Source organism: Meriones unguiculatus, chromosome 8 (assembly GCF_030254825.1).
Source record: "Meriones unguiculatus strain TT.TT164.6M chromosome 8, Bangor_MerUng_6.1, whole genome shotgun sequence".
Taxonomy (NCBI): Eukaryota; Metazoa; Chordata; class Mammalia; order Rodentia; family Muridae; genus Meriones; species Meriones unguiculatus.
The window spans coordinates 23,689,510-23,706,074 of NC_083356.1; the positions used below are offsets into that span (position 1 = coordinate 23,689,510).

General features: G+C 50.6%; 2 protein-coding genes across 14 annotated transcripts in view; both read right to left on the reverse strand.

Annotated features, from left to right (window-relative positions):
• Nucleotides 1-16,565, reverse strand: part of LOC110548446 (apolipoprotein L3-like) — a 62,397-nt gene that overhangs the window by 20,629 nt on the left and 25,203 nt on the right. The gene's annotated exons all lie outside the window — the stretch shown is intronic.
• LOC132655806 (apolipoprotein L3-like) lies at nucleotides 1,423-16,498 on the reverse strand. Of its 11 annotated transcripts, none has more exons than XM_060389129.1 (9): nucleotides 16,414-16,498; nucleotides 14,511-16,132; nucleotides 13,315-13,387; nucleotides 12,387-12,545; nucleotides 12,027-12,136; nucleotides 11,414-11,521; nucleotides 8,682-8,767; nucleotides 5,759-5,885; nucleotides 1,423-2,538 (listed from the first exon to the last, which is right to left on the reverse strand). In XM_060389129.1, exons 7-9 carry the CDS (start codon nucleotides 8,692-8,694, stop codon nucleotides 1,725-1,727), a joined length of 954 nt encoding a protein of 317 aa, XP_060245112.1. In that variant the 5' UTR covers nucleotides 8,695-8,767; nucleotides 11,414-11,521; nucleotides 12,027-12,136; nucleotides 12,387-12,545; nucleotides 13,315-13,387; nucleotides 14,511-16,132; nucleotides 16,414-16,498; the 3' UTR covers nucleotides 1,423-1,724. The 11 variants fall into 11 exon arrangements, with proteins under 11 accessions (XP_060245112.1, XP_060245111.1, XP_060245115.1 ...); XM_060389128.1 differs by having other exon boundaries at nucleotides 12,387-12,748; XM_060389132.1 differs by having other exon boundaries at nucleotides 14,036-16,132.

Genomic DNA, 16,565 nt, shown 5'->3' on the forward strand with positions numbered 1-16,565 from the left:
CACCCAAAAAAGGCTGCAAAACGTCTTGGGAGGATCAGGTCACTAATTCCCCCCTCTGGTTAATGCCCACCAATTCAAAAACCTCATGTTCAAAACCTACCTGCTAGCCTCTTAAATTGTTTGCGAAGGGAGGAGATGCCAGGAGCCAAAGCCATTTAGTGGAGCCAAAGCCAACTAGTGGAAAAGTTAGCAACAGCTGCACTAGGACCCTACGTCTTGGGTGATAGACTTATGTGAGAACATTTGTTTGCCAGTCTTGGAGCATCCTTGAGATATCTCGAGGAAACATTCTTGTGGTATCTTGCAGGTGCTGTATCTCAAACCATAAAACACTTGTGCTATCTTCTGCAGCAGTAAATTAGCCTTCCCCCTTTCCTACCTTCTCCCTATATAGTTGTGTAAAAATTTCAAATAAAAGAGGTCTTTATCAGAAAAACTGTCTTGGTCTCCATTCTTCAAGTCTCTTTCCCACCCCATTCTTTTTACAACTCCTTAGGAACCTGTTGAACTCCCGCTGGACGGGGCACTCCCTCACTCCACTCCTTGTCCACACACTCACATGGCCAACCTCAGACTGACCTTCAAGCTTCTTCTCTACACACCTGTATTGTTGTGGGTTCTCCATGGTCTTGAAGGAAACAAACAAACAAACAAACAAAAAACATGCACTTTCAGGCTCAGGGACTCCCACAGATCACTCTCCACACCTCCAGTTCTGACCAGTTCCAGCCCTCCAGGCACACTGCCTCTCCTCACCCTTCAGCTTAGTCCCAGGCTCTGTGTTGTGCTGAAGTCATCGGGCAGGGCACTAGAAATCCACCATTACTTAGAACCATCATGCATTGCTTCCTCTAAGAAGTCCCCAGCATCCTCTCTAGCAGAGTTTACAGCCTCATGTCTTACCAAATCCTCTGTTCCACCAGAAACCTACATCTTGATGGCTGTACGACATTTCTTCTTGTCCCAGGAGAAGAGACCTAAAGGGGCTGGGCACCATAGGTGAACATAACTCTTCCTATGGTGGCCTATGTCACCCTATACGAATGTCACTGGGGTCTGATGGCCATGTCCTCACAGCTTTGAGCAGGGAGAGCAGGTGGCTATTTGGGACCCATATACTGTAGATCACAACTCGTTTATCGCACCATTTGTTTGGAGTTTTACAATCATTCTCTTAAGAGGCAAGTCTTTGCCCATGTTTCAATTCAGTGTGTAACTGCCACACGCACTATGGGGCTGGGCTGTGATTTTGTAGATGGGGAGACTGTGGTGAGGAATGAGGCATCAGCTTTCATTCCACAGCTCAGAGGCTGAGCCAAGAGCAAGCCATGGTGGACACTTTGATTGGAAACAACTTGTGACCATGCTTTCCTATAGAAAGCTGGGTTTTTCCTTTGCCCCCTAAAAACAAACAAACAAAAATAAAACAAACTTTTCTAACTTTTATTCTTCCTCTTTCATCGGCATGACTTTCACTTGTTGGAGAGAAACACAGTGAGAGGCAGGACCATGTAAATGTCCCCTGGGCCACAAGCCAACCATGACGGGCATCTCATGACCAAACCCAGGAATGGAACAGAACATTTCTAGACCCTTCAACTCTCCAGAAAGGGCTACAGACTCATATGGTGGTGATTAGGACACCTCTAGCTCTAACTGCAAGAACACAAACAGAGCCCATGCCACCTGGAGAGCCTGGGGTGGGGTCACTGAGGCAGGTCTTATTATAGAGCCTTGTGGATCTTCTTAAATTCATGTAACCTCTCTTCCAGCTTGTGAGCCAGGTTCCGAAGTGCTCCAGCCGACTCTGTCTTTGCCCCATCATACAAATGCATTGAGTCTTTCACAAGGTGATACACATCCAACACAAGGAAGATACTGGTAAAGCTCGCTGCTGTAATCCTGGCTCCCCTGGTCACTGGGAGAAGAGAGCTGGATGAAGCCCTTCCCACCTGCCTAGAACCTTGGGCAGAGCGAGTGCTGGCTCTGGCTATCCTGAGAGCTTGGATATGAACCCTGAGGGACCTCAAGTCATCAACAACTTCTCCAGGTGTTTTATAAAGCTTGACACTCATTTTAGGCGTGATCTTCATAATCTCTTCCAGAGTATCCATGCTGGCTCCCACCAGGCGCTTGGCTTCAGACTCATCTGACAGTCTGTTTAATTCTTCCACAACGGTGGTTGTAAGACTATTTAGAGATGCTGCCACTCCCAGCCCCAAGGAAGTTGCTGAGAGCACCAGACTGAGCCCTCCTGTAACGGGTGTCAGAGCTAAACTACAGAGGTACAGGGCTCCAGCGCCAATGCCAGCAGAGCTGGACACCACATTGGAGGTGGTGCAGCCCCAGTGCACCTCGTCGAGGTGGTCAGCCAGCCCGTGAAGCTTCCTGATGTCTTCTTCAAGTTTGCTTTTCAACCAAGGGAATACTTCCAGGAACCTCTTTCTCTGCAGCTCCCATTGACACCTGTCATCTTTATCTGCGGGCTCCTGTGATAAATGTCCCTTCAGTGCAGCACGCAGGGCAGCTTCCTCCTCTCTGTGACAGAAGGTGTCAAATGCATGAGAATTAGGTTTTATTTAAAACCAAAAGCTTGTTCAAAATTTACCCTTATACTATATACCAAACAGCACACCAAACAGCACATAATTTTCCAGAGATCCAAATTTTTGGATTCTACTGTGAACACTTGGTATATTATAGATGCCCACCATCCTTAGTCCAGAGGGTCAGTGTGTAACACAGAGTCAGGACACCACAGTGACTGGCACATGATAAAATGCCTCCACTCAAGGTCAGCACCATCCCTGCCTGTGGGAGCCCTGTGATGGGCACAGGGATGCGGGATTACAGTCCTCCGCATTCCCTGAAGCATCCAGCCTGCAGGAGGCCTGGGTTTGCCTGGGAGCTCTGCAATGGGATATGCAGACCCAGCATGCCAAGAGTGGATTCCTCAGTCTGAAAGGCTCCCAGACCTGAGCAGTCAGAAGCTGCACATCTGGCCTCGTGGGACAGTACACAGTGACAGCACACTTGCTTTCAAAGCTCTGCACAAGCCAACTCCATCTACCAATACAGTGTCAGCATCATGGCTAAGATCTGGTTCCCTCTGCAAGACACTTCACTAAATGAGTACTCCAGTGGGGAAATGCAGGGTCTGAGAAACACCTGTTCCCAAGATTTTCCTGTAAGAATGTTCAACCTTATAGATGTGTGGTGTGGTGGGGACTTGAGCCATTTCTGACTTCCAGGAACTGGAAGCCTAAGCCATTGACCTTAGGAAGATCCCCATGAGGCCCACATGTTGGTATAATGTTCTTTTAAAATGTATACACCTTACCATTGTTCATTCAAATACTGATTCCCCCCACCCCACACTCTCTGGTTTCAATCTGGAGATTGCATTGTGATACTCATTCTAAGCATCCTGTCTCAACTCTTGTATAAACAGGCCAAAAGGAAGCAACTAGACACAAAGTTGAGTTGGGAGGAGCCAGAGGACAGGAAAGAGGGGAGGAGCTAGAGGGCAGGAAATGAGTGGGAGGAGAAGGGGCAAGAGGAGAGCTAGGAGAGAGCTGGAGGAGAGAGTTTGGAACTAGGTGGAGAGATGTACTGGACCTAAGATTTCACAAAAAGCAAGTATAATGTGGGAAATCTAAAAGTTAGGAAACCTTGAGGGCTTGGATGTTTAAGATGGAGTAGCGATTGCCCAGGATTCTGTTCTAGGTTAACTAAATAAACCAAGTGTCTGTGTGGTGATTTGGTTATAGAGCTGCTTGGGATTAACAGCAGCATTACCAGAAGATAAATTAATAGTATTAATATTAATAAATATTAATCATCGCCTACAACACCCACATCACTGGTAATGATCTGCTGTCTGTCTCCCTGTAAGGGATGTGCCTTCTCCTGCCTCACTGTCAGGTGGCCCTAAGTCCCCAGCTCTCTGTGTATTTGGGGTGGCTCCATCTCTGTCCTCTGGGACACCTGTCCTGAGCAGTGTTCTCCTGGCTGCTTGGACCTGCTCCAGGATGGATGCTCTTCCCTAGGGTGGACTTCCTGGTATGCAGCAGGCATGTGCTGTGTCACACTCTCAATGCAGGATAACACTGCATCCTGAGGACAAGAAACATGAATCCAGAACCTCTCTCACATCATTGGCTCATTTTAACCCCCTGTGCTCCATGGCTGACTGCAACTGTGTGATAACTATCATCTATGTGAGTATTATGAGTTGCTTTTGAAAACTCTCCGTCCTGAATTTGGATTAGCGAAGTCCTTCCAGACCATCCAGATCCTTCTGCTTGCTGTTCGTTCTCTTCAGATCCCCAGAGTTGTTTCCTCCCAGGCTGGAGCTCACAGTCACAGCAGCTGCCTGTGGTGACTGAGCCAGAATATCTGCCACCAACCCTGGTTCCACGCTGACTCCCACTCCTCACTCCCTCCTGACTTCAACCTAGCAGGTCTAGTTCAAACTCCAGCAGACAGTGATCTTGAGGCTGCCAGACACCACAGCGGGGGACAATGTCACACTGAACACAGCAAGGCCATGTGCAAAGCTCTAAGTGCCTGGAGATCACCTGTAGCAGGTGTAAGGGCAGAAATACCCTGAATACAGACAAGGCAACAGCAGAAACGTTTTCCTCTGCTATGGTGACACGGGGTCTCCTCACACTCCCAAGTTCTGTGACTCCTCCTCCAACCACACTGACCTAGGCAGGTATCTCTAGCCACACCTCCTTCCTGAGATCCAGCGAGCTCTGTGTAGAACAGAAGAGACTCCCAAATAACACCTGAGAACTTTCCAGCAAAGACAGTGTGTGGAGGGCACACCCACCCACAGCCCTGTACACACACACACACACACACACACACACACACTCACAAGCATGACGTCAGAGCAGGGGATAAATGTTTCTTTTCATGTCCTCTGTAGGCCATCACCCCCCTCCCTTTTTGTGCCTTCAATTCCTCTCCTTCCAGCCCTGCTGTAGAGCCTTCTAACTACACCTTCCTTCTAGGTCACTCACACTCTCCCTGAACCCTGGTCCTGGTGTCTCTGGGCTTTGGGACGGGTGCTGACACTTGGTTCTCCATCCCTGACCTGTTACTCATCCAAGGCTCTCACCACGTCTATGACACTGAACTCCCATTCCTACTGGACAGAGCCCGTGGCTCCCGATGTGAACCACAGGAGCCAGGGCCCAGCCCTCTGTGTCACTGCACCATGGCCTCTCTGCCTCCTCAGCCCACAGGCGATCCTGCTGCTGTTAAGCTTCTCAGATGAGAGGAAAGTGACTGAGACAGAACCAGGGAACCTGGGGTGATCTTGTCTACACTTTTTTCAAAATAGTTCTTTATTCTCTGCTTCTACAGCAGACTCTGGACCTGGTCTCCTGCCACTCTGGACAGTAGTTCTTAAAGCTAACTTTCAGGAGCACCACTGTGTACCGGCCGCGTGCTGAGAGCGCCACGTGCATGACCATGTTTCCTACACTACAGATTCATGGTGGTCAATAACTTGCCAAGGTCACATGACCAGTAGATGGCAGGAATGGCTCTGGCATCTTGAGCAACATCCTCAATCAACCTGAGGTGATTTCCACCAAGGAGAAACATGGTGCAAACACTCCTCTCAGATTGTTAAGAAGGAGCTCTGGAACCCTAACCCCAGTGAAGGCGTGGGTGAGTGTTTCTGCCCAGGAAATATCCCCCATCATGATCAGGTGGGCAGTGCTGGGTGCACCAAGCAGGTAACCTTGACAACTCTGCTGCCTCCACAAATGCCTTCCAGTATCGATCTTCAGTTATCAGCCGCTTCAGATCCTCTCTGAGGAGGGTGTCCGTGAGATAATCAGTGACTTCTTCAACAAAGCATAGTCCCACTATTTAAAGAGAAAAAGAGCAGGATTAGAAGACAAAGTGGAAGAGATTAAATGACAATTAGCAAGGTTGTGAGATGCCATTTTCCTGAAGGTTTGTTGAAGGATCCTTATGGAGTCACTGGGGGTAAGGTTCAGTTGTGTTGCCAAAATTCATTTGTGAAAGCAGCTGGGCTCAGCAAGCTCATTTGGAGACAGGACCTTTAAGGAAATAAATTAATACAGACCAAGTGAAGCCATAAATATAGGGTGCTACTCAGTGAGTTGGGGTCCCTGTGACAAGAAGGTTCCAGATGTCTGCTTTCTGTCATCTGGTCATCATTTCATCATCTGCCATATGTACTCTCATGTCTCTAGGGGTCCACCTCTCCCCGTATCTATTTCTTACTCTGACCTGCTCCCCTCATGCAGAGAGGATGCCACAGGTATATGTAATGACCCAGATCTCTCCACCCACCAGTAAAGGGTGCTTACTAGGATTTCCATTGCGGAGAAGTCCCATGGCTTTCCTTGAAGTCCCTAATTCCATCCACCAAGAGCCTTGTCCTTGTTACACACTGGGGCACCAGCGCCTTCACATGAGACTTTCAAGCCACTGTAGGGTCTCTGTTATCTCACTGTGTCAACAGTAGGATTTTAATGAAGATGGCGTTGGCATTGGTGTATATTGAACATGGAAGGACCAAGGGCTTTGTGAAAAGGCGGAAAGCATCCATGTCTGAACTCTTGCGTATTTCCTGACTCTAAAGCCAGTAATACCTAGACAGCGCTGCCAGGTTTGGCTGACTGCTTGCGATGGACCCTTGTCACATGCCACCACACAATCAGCAGCTTTGTACACTGAAGCGGTGGCTTTCCAGGAGCGAGAAAGCTTTGGGAGTCCCCCCTCCCGAGCCAGGGCTTAGCTGGCCCTGTTCTTGCCTGCAGTTTCCCACTGTTCAGCTGCCTCCCCTGAGCACTCATTCTCCTGGACAGTCTAGGCCTTCTGTGACATTGACCTGCTTAGTGTCCCTTTCTCTCCAAATTAAAAAGGTGAAATAGTTGGCATTTCTTACTGTACCACTTGCCTTTTAATTGTAGACCTGCACACAGAGCCGCCGTGAATAACCATTCCACAGAGTCAATGTTAAGCTTTATTGACCTTTGCCCTACCTGAGAAATTTGTGTTTTGCTTTAATTTAGCCTTGTGTATGTTCTCAGAATAAGGATAGAAAACACCTCGGTTCCTTGCAAAATACCACCGGAAGGACCTCTACCCAGTTGCCAATGAAGTCCTTGAATCCCTGTGACACCTCATGACCAGTCTCCAGCCTTCTGCACTGTCCTCAGCAGAATTGTCTTCTGCATCCTGAGACATTGACCCACTGGGCTCTGCCTACAGTGTTAAACCACATTTCTAGTCCAAAGATCCAAAGTCTCCCTCATTCCTTGCAGAAATGCATATTTTCTCTCTTTTTCTGAACTCTCTTCCTACATAATGCAATAAATATCACCCATATATTGCACACACAATAAATCGTATACATATGTATTGCATATTTATACACATGTAGATAGATAGATAGATAGATAGATAGATAGATAGATAGATAGATAGAAGAGAGAATGAGAGAGCCAGTTTTGTCACAGCAAGAGCTCATTCTCTGGAGCAAATTGCTATGTTAGTTACTGTTGGTAAACAGGCCTTCCCACTGGCCTTCTTGCAGGGACCTGGTGGCAGCTTAAGTCATCCTCTGCAGTGGCTGGGTTGCCAAGTGTGCACTGTACATAAAAGGGTCCTCCACCTCAGATCTCTCTCTCTGTGCCTTTTCTCTTTTCTTTCTCTCTTTCTCTTCCTCTCTCTCTCCCTTCTCTCCTCTTTCCCTTCCCATAATCTCTCTCTCTTCCTCTCTCTCACTCTCTGATTTGCTGTTTCTCTCTCTCATTCTTTTTCTCTGTCTCCCTGTCTGTCTGTCTGCCTGTTTTTCTGCCACTATCTCCCCCTCATTCCCCACTCTTAAATGCCTTTTGCTTTCGTCTCCACCAGTAAACCTCTTAGACTAGATCCATTGCATGAATCGATTTTTAGGGGCACAGCTTGTCATGGGCCTGTCAAAGGTATCCTACTCCTCCTCTTCCCAATTATATCCCATCAGTTACTCTTATGTGGTCATGGTAAAATACCACCACAGGAGCACAGCAAGGAAGGTTCATTTTGACTTCCAGCTCCACAGGGATAGATGTTCACAGTGGCAGAGAAGACACACAGGCAGGTGGTGGAATCTCAGAGACCACATCTCAACAGCACCAAAGAAGCATAGACTGTGCTGGAAGGGGGCAAGTCTGTGAACTCATGCTTTGTTTAGCTTCCTTTCTATCTTATGTGCTTTTTATATATGTTCTCACTATGTAGCCCTGTCTAACCTGGAACTCACTCTGTAGATGAGGCTGGCCTCAAACTCACAGAGGTCCATCTACCTCAGCCTCCCAAGTGCTGAGATCAAGTGTCACATTACAGTCTGCAGGGCTACACACCCTAAAATCCCACCCACAGGGATGGACATCCTGCAGGGAGGCTCCATGTCCTCTGATCTCCATAACCTCCCCAGAGAGCAACACCAACTGGAGACCAAGTGATCAAATGCGTGAGCCTCTGGGGGTATCATAGAGTCCAGACAGCACACTGGTACACACAGTGATCACATTAGTGGGCCGCCAAGACCAAAAGGACCCGATTAGGACAAGTAGAAGGTGCAGCATTTCCTCTTCCGCTGGAACCTTAGTGAGATGGAAGCAGGCAGAGAAGAAGAAATGGGATACCTCGTTTTGCCATGATTTCTTCTGGGTCCTCGGGGCAGGCCACAGGATGGTAACAGGTTTTTCTCAGTGCTCTTCAGATGCCCAGGCTGAGGGAAAAGAAAAACAGGCCCTGTGCATTGCAGTGGGGACAGCTGCGGGGAAGGAAGGTGAAAGGGCTGACAGACAGAGTGCCACTCTCCAGCGGGCCCTGCTTCTCACAGAGGCCAGTCATCTGGGGTCACCCTCTCCCCTCACCCTGCCAATTCAGAGCCCTCCTGTCCTGTCAGTGTCCATGGAGGATGTCAGCAGCTAGGGACATAGCCATGAAGAAAATCAGTAAACAGTCAACACAAGGAACAATTAGGAAAGGATGCCCTGTCGGCTATATGACAGGAACACAGGCGAACTGACGACAATAGCAAATATATATAGTATGTCAGGAGACCAGCCTCCTCCATGTGATGGGGAATCCAGTAAAGTCAAATTTAAAGTGAGAGAGTACTATTAAATTTGCCGACACCCTTCAATATAAGTAATACATAGTAATACAAGACCAGAGACCTGACCCTAAGATGTTCTGGTTGTCACCCTGCCGTTTAGATATGCAACCATTCCTCTCAGTGCACAGCAGCATTTCCTCCTCTCCACACTTGCTGTGGGTGGCTTCTCCCCCACACCATGGCTGTGCCCTGGGACAGGGGTTAATTCATGGTCACACACTTTCTCCCAGAGCCCACATCCCCCTTGTTTTGCAGGATCCTGCATCCTACCTGGGCCAGAGTCCTGTAAGACCCTGCCGCTGTTCCTGCCCCTGCCCCTGCCCCTGTTCCTATTCCTGCCCCTGCCCCTGTTCCTTTGCCTGTCCTTGTCCCTGTCCTTGTCTCTGTCACTGCCCCTTTCCTTGTCCCGGTCCTTGTCCCTGCCCCTGCCCTGCCCCTGCCTCTGCCCCTGTCCCTGCCCCTGTTCCTGCCCCTCCCCCTGCCCCTGTCCCTGCTCTGAGCCTTGCAGTCCCTCTGCCCTCTTCCCTAAATGTCCATACTCAGGCAGTTTCTAATCGTCGTGTGAAGAGCTTAATAAAGAACATTCTCTTGAAGAAAGTTCTGCACTGGGGGCTATAGCCTGTAAGATGTTTCTAGAGGCAAAATGAGTGGATCACAGAGCATAAACACCCAGCTCTTCCACAGCCTGTGGCTCACTGCTGGATAAAGAAAGTGAGAACCTGCACTCACTCGGCCACTGCACGAGGTGGGCATTCTCCCTAGACTTACAGAGCACAGCGGCCTTCAGGAAACAGCGGATCTGATGTGGACATGGGCTAGCCTCAGCACTGGAGGGGCTGAGGGAAGGTGTTTGCTGGCAGAACATAGAATAATTAGTTCAACTGCCCTTGAGATTTCACTCCCTTCAGAGACAGGGAAGTGAGTGAGAGTGTTCATAGAGCATGTCAGCAGGCAGCTGAGGGGCATCTGTCAGCTCCCAGCTGCAAGGACATGAGGGCATAGAAGGTGACCTGGAGGAGGTGGGGCCTCTTACCCTCCACCCTAGCCACTCTAAGCTTTCCTGAAGGACAACACACGATTCTCCCAGGGACCTTAAAGTGTGCCATTTGCCCCGTTTCATCTCCCCTGCATTGCTGGGCCAGCCTGCACCTCCCCTGGAGCGCCTTCCCTGCCTTCCAACCAGTGACATTTCCATCCTGTTCCTCCACCTTCTCTTCACACCTCGGCATCTGAGGGACCAGTGTCTCCTGTGTCCTCTCTACCACTGCACAGCCTGCCAGCACAGCCCAGGTGGACAGCAGCCTCCTGGTGCTCAGCAGGGCAGGCAACCCTAGCTTGCTCCACCAGGGCACAAACTGAAGTCTGGAGAAGGGGGACAAACCCCCGAGTCATACAGCACTCAGAGCAGAGAGGTTGGGGAAACAACAGCCCTGACCCTGAACTGAGGAAAGTCCTGTGGCCTGAACACTCCTGGGCCCTCTGCTTTACCTCAGCCCCACCCTGCTGCAGAGTCTGCCTCATGTTAGGTAAGGCCTGTGCGATGGTCCTCCCTGAGCCCATTCTCACTCCCTTCCCCGGTGCCCTTCTCCACCTGCACACACAGGACAGCTTTGGCTTCCTCTGTCTCCCAACAGGCTACCAGAGGCCAATGAGAACCTGGGAGACTCAGCCTCTCACCTACCTGCTCAGCGTCCTTCCAGTTCCCCTAGAATAGTCACTGTCTGCTGTGCCTCAGTTTCTCCACAGAGCCTGACACAGTAAAGACAAGCTATGCCAGACCCCCTTAGTCATCCTGGAGATCTTAATCCAATCCTCATTCTCATTGGTTCAGGAATGGCCCCCAGGGCCTGCTTGGGTATCCATGGCACAGGGGTTGATGGCCCTATGTCCCCAACCTCCTCCACTTCCCTTTTCTGTTTTGTAACTCTCCAAAATGACTGAGCACAGACAAAGGCTGCCTCCCCTCGAGGGCTTCCTGATCATGTCTCAGGCCACCTAACAGGCAGGGTCAGGCCCCAGGCAGTGTGGTGATCTCTCCTGAGGGATTCCACAACCTCTCCTGTGCACAGGAGAGAGGAGGAGGGAGGGGCAGGCAGACCCCCTTCTGACTGCAAGTACAGCCTGTGTCCTGGGTGATTGATTGTCCTCACTGAGTTCATCCATTAAATGGAGCCATAACCATCCTCCCCTAGAGTCCTTGAGAGAATGGACTTGTGGCGAAGGGAAGAGGGAGAGAGATGATCCCAGACTCACCAAGGAATCTTCCTGTCGGCAGGAATGGCTAGCCCCTAGCCCTCCTTCCCTGTGTGGACCCAGTCAGCAGCCGCACATCTGAGACACAGGCAGACACCTGCTCTGGGCCTGATATACCCAGGGCATGAAAGTGAAAGAAAAATTCTGGTTTAAGGTCCCTGGTAATAAAACAACCCACCAGGTTCCACCCTAAACCGATGACCCTGGGTGGGGTAGATAGGGAGCCAAGAATGAAAGTTGCTGACGAAGCTCGAGCTGAGCTTCAATTTACAAGAAAAGGGTGCACGTTTAGGACTGGTATGCCAAAAGAGTGTTTGCTCTGAAAAGGAGGGACCTGTTTCACTCGGGTTTGTGGAGAGGGAACAGGCTTGGGACTGTCCACGTTCACGGACACATTTCATATACACATAAATGTTGCTGTGCTTCCTGGCAATGGGCCAGGCTCAGCAGGGAGCAAAAGAGTCTCAGCATGGAGAAATATGAAGGCTGCTGGAGCAGGGCTGGGAGGAGACGGTGATCAGAGCCTTTGAAGACAGGAAAAGGAACACCGTCAAGGCCCTAGCGGAGGAGGCTTGAGATGAAGAGGAGACCTTACTCTGCTGCCTGCTCTCACCTCAGGCCTCATGGGCTGCGGAGCTGTGCATGGCTGCCCTCCACACAGAGTCTGCTCTGAGGGATTCTCTGGTGACATTTGGAGCTCTCCTCTTTTCTGCATAGAGATCCCTGAATATCAGGAAGGACATGTGGCTAGAGAGAGCTTCCAAATTCAGAGTGGTTGAAGGATGATTTTTATACCTTGCTTATCAGACAGGGTCGGTTATCCCCATTCCAGAGGAATACACTCCCTTATTGCCTTATCTACACAGAAGGGGTTTCCTGTCCTATCCATTATAATGAGTGGTCTCCAGGCCCCTTGTATCTTTGCACTTGGCCTTGCTGTGTTCCAAGGTGACACTGTCACTAGCTATGGTACCTGGTGTCCTCTGTCTGTAAACTGTGAACTAGACTTGCCAGTTGGTGGGTCGGGAGTGAGTGAGGGTGGAGTCATCGTAAAGCCAGGGTGGTGTCGGCTCTCTTGCTCTCAGATGCTGCCCTGTGAGCTCCAGCCAGGAAGGGAACGGGCTCTGGGCAGCTGCAGGAAACAGACAGCAGGCAAAACGGCCTGCAGCCTCACTCACGGCCCAGAGGCATTTGGGTTTCTATTTTCCATCAGTTTTAAGAGGAAGAAAAGTGGCCAAGTCTGGGGTAACAGTCTCAATTACCGTCTTCTGTCTTTCTGATATTGGCTGAGGTAGGGTTTCGGTTGCTGTGACAGACATGGTGACCAAAAGCAACCTAAAAAGGGTTCATTTTGATTCAGCTTCCACATAATAGTCCATCAGCCAAGGGAGTCAGGGCAGGAACTCCAACAGGCCAGTAACTGGAGGCAGGAGCTGACCTAGAGCCCAGGAGGCACTGTTGCTCTCTGGCTCCCTCCCATGCCTTGCTCAGCCAGCTTGCTTATGGCAGCCCAGAGGTACCACCCACAATGTGCTGGATGCCCCAGCACCAATCACTGTTAGGGAAATACCTACAGACTTGCCCACGGCCTGATCTTAGGAAGCCTTTTGTTCAACCCTCATTCTTAATACTCTTCTTAAATACCTCTGGCTTGTGCTAGTTGGCAAAGAACTACCCAGCCCACATGCCAACCACAGTCTACAAACTCTTGTTCACCAATCACACTTGCACTTGGCCTTGCTGTGTTCCAAGGTGACACTGTCACTAGCTATGGTACCTGGTGTCCTCTGTCTGTAAACTGTGAACTAGACTTGCCAGTTGGTGGGTCGGGAGTGAGTGAGGGTGGAGTGAGTGAGGGCTGAGAATCTTCTAGCAGAAGCCTGTCACGGAAGATGGTTCACCTTGTAGGTATAGTTGAGCAGAGAACCAAGGCTCAGGTTAAAAGCCGCCAAGAAGATATCCATGGGGCAGGACCTGAGAGGGCACCAAGAGGGAAGCTTCTTGTTTTCAGGTTGCCGTGTGGTCATTGCGCTTAGTGTGACAAATCCCATGAGAGCTGCCCACCCGAACGCCCTCCCTGGGGGAAAATACTCATCCTGAAATTGGATCCATCCGCCTGCCTAGGACTGTTGCCTTGGGGGCAGAGACAGACCTCCCCTTTATTATGCAGAGGGCTGGGGTCTTATGACCGCCTGGCATGAGCAGAGTATAGGACTGCACTCACAAGAACACCAAAACAGATCAGCACTAATGACACAGGCCTCATAGGGGTCTCCACAAGGGTACTTTGGTGTCTTTGTCCCCTCCAGAAGGAACGTGCCTTTCCCTTCCAGGGGCTTTGCAGACCCATAATGACCTATCTTGGAACTGAGACCCAACTGTGGCCTTGACACCCACTCAGAGAGATGGGGAGAATTTTACACAGTTGTTTTAGGCTGTGTGTGACCTATGACCTTTGTCACTAGGGTGGGTTTGGAGTCCAGGGACCCCGATTCAGATTTTTGTTTAGGTGTTTTCCACACATGGTCACAGATGCCTTAAAGACTGTCACAACAATGCCAGTATTTTTGTTCTTGTTTTCCAGGGAGAGGAGTGAGGTTCAGATTTGTGGAAAGGACTCACCTTTGTGAGTGGTGGAAATGAGGTCGCACTTAGGTCTTCCTGATTTCTGCTTTCCCCTAGCTGAGCTAAAGGAAGAGGCACAACCACATCCACATGGCCTCAGACCAGGATTTTCACCCCTGTGTTCTTGCAGCTAATCTCAGGTGAGTCAAGGCTCCCAAATACTGTGGGAGGTTGCTTGGAGACCATCTCTACTGTGGCTAGGATCGATGGTTAGGGGCTCTGACTGGGTCCCCAGTTCCTGACATCACTGACTACACCATGGCCTCTCAAAGTCTCTTCCTACAGTTGAAACTCTGATGTTTCAGCACGTCTGAGAGCAATGGCAGGTTATAGCCTCTCTTGTCCAGTTTTCAAATACACACACACACACACACACACACACACACACATGATAGACATCCACAAACAGACATGAACACCCGCACACCCATAGGGACACAGCTAATTGGGGAGCCCTGTACCGTGACCTCACTTTGAGAAGCAGGCAGAGAGTGGTGTACGGGTGTTCATCATCCTGTGAGAGGGCCGCTCCCTTTCAGCCTTCAAGAGCAACTGAAACTTTGAGGATGTCCCCTCTCTGTCTGTCTCTTTGCAGACACAGGATGTATGGAGTCACCTCTGCACAGATCCATCCGGAGGTTTCTGCAGACCCTGTAGACACTCCTCCAACCAAGCTCACCAAAGACCAGGTCCTTCAGTGGCATCTCCCAAAACCCCCACTAAAACCATGATCCCAAGGTGAGCCTTCTCCCTCCTTGAGGACACCTGACTGGTTCAGCTATGGCAGGCATGTCCCTGGGATCTTGGACTGGTGGACATGGAATGTACAGGCGTACATTGTCAGTGTCTCGAGAGGAGGAGTGAATGAACCGATACTTCTGTGAGGTGTCCCCGTGAGGCCTGTCAGAGATGCCTGTGGCTCCCAAAGCTTCCTTTCCTCAGCAGCTGGGTTTTGGACCCTGACCTCGTCACAGCAGCACAGTGGCTCCCAAGGTCCCTGACCTGTGTTCACTGGTACAGAGGCCACTCCTCTGCCCCTCCCCCAAGCCTGATTCTCCTCTTGGACAGTGAACATCAGGATCCTTGGTGTGGAGCATGCTCAAGCTAACAGTGACCATGTGACACAGGCCAGACACAAAGGGCAGCTGCTAAAGGACTTCTGGGGACTCTTGCCACAGCTACAGGTGTGACAGGAGGGCTGGCTTCTTTCTCGTTCTTTCTGCTTCATAGCTGCAGGTCCCCAGAGCCATGAGGACTGTGTGCCAAACAGAGCTGGGGAGGTGAGCAGACATGATGAGATGGAGTTTTGGGTGACTCCCCCCCACACACATGGCTCAAAGCCTCTGCACTGAGGGGCTCATTTTTCCATGAGAGACTGGCTGCAGATGTGGCTCAGAGGTAGAGCACTTCCCTAGTGTGCAGGAGACCCTGGGTCCTCAAAGCTGGAGGGTGGAGGAAGGCTCTCTTGGTCTGCTCTGAACCTGCCTTGGACCTGGCCCCCGTCTACCTTCTTGGATGAGTGTCCCCTGGCTAGGGGTTTTGAGGGATCTTGGATGATGTCTTCCCTGTCCTGCTCCTGGTGATCTGGAAGCCCAGGAGGGAACACAAGGGTCAGGACTTCATGCTTCTCCCAGGGTCAAGTTCAAGGGCTTCCCCAAAGCACACAACCCTCCTCCTGGAGCAGCCACTCCCTCATCACCCTCCCCTCAAACACAGTTACCTACCAGGTCCGAAGACCTGGACTGGGCTCCTTCCGTGACCTTCCTCCCTTTCCCTCCCATTCCAGGGCCTTATATAGCACTTCTCTCCTGGTGGCTGGCCCAGTCCCCCCCAGGCCTGGATGTTCAGATTTCCTATGGCGCTTCTCTCTACTGATCTTGCCCCAAACATCTAGGTCCCTCCTACCGCCAAAGGACTTGGCATGATTCCAGCGGCAGCCCAGTGCTGGAATCCTCTTTCTCTAGGGCCCAGCAAGGGTCCCCTAGACGCCTCACATCTCCAGTAGGGAGACAGCAGATTGTGTCCTTGCAGAAAATGTCAGGGCCAGAGCAGCTTGCTTTGTCCAAATGGTTGTGAAGTAACTGTCCAGATAACCTAAGGAAGTACACAGAAGCCAGAGTCTACAAGCACCAGGAGGTGCCCCGCCCCCTGAGAAAGAACAAGAGAAATAGCAGACAGGCAGTAAGGAACCATGGAGACCCTGTGGGACAGAGCTTGAGACACACAGCTTCCTGGAGCTAGCTGGGTCAGACCCCAGAATGTGGGTGTGTGTCCAAGTCTGTCTTATTCTTCACCAGATACACAAGACAGTGCCTGCCATTTCCCCATCCCCCACAGGCTGAGCAGAGACCAGGTGACACCCAGAAGACACATACCTGCCGCCCACTGCTCTGCCTCCTTCCCAGGGTCCTGGACAATCCACCCTCTCCTGCAGCCTCAGTGTTCACACAGAGCCTGACATACAATAGGAGCATAGAGACAGGTCGGGGGATACACCCAACTCCTGGCTGCTGGCATCTCAGACATT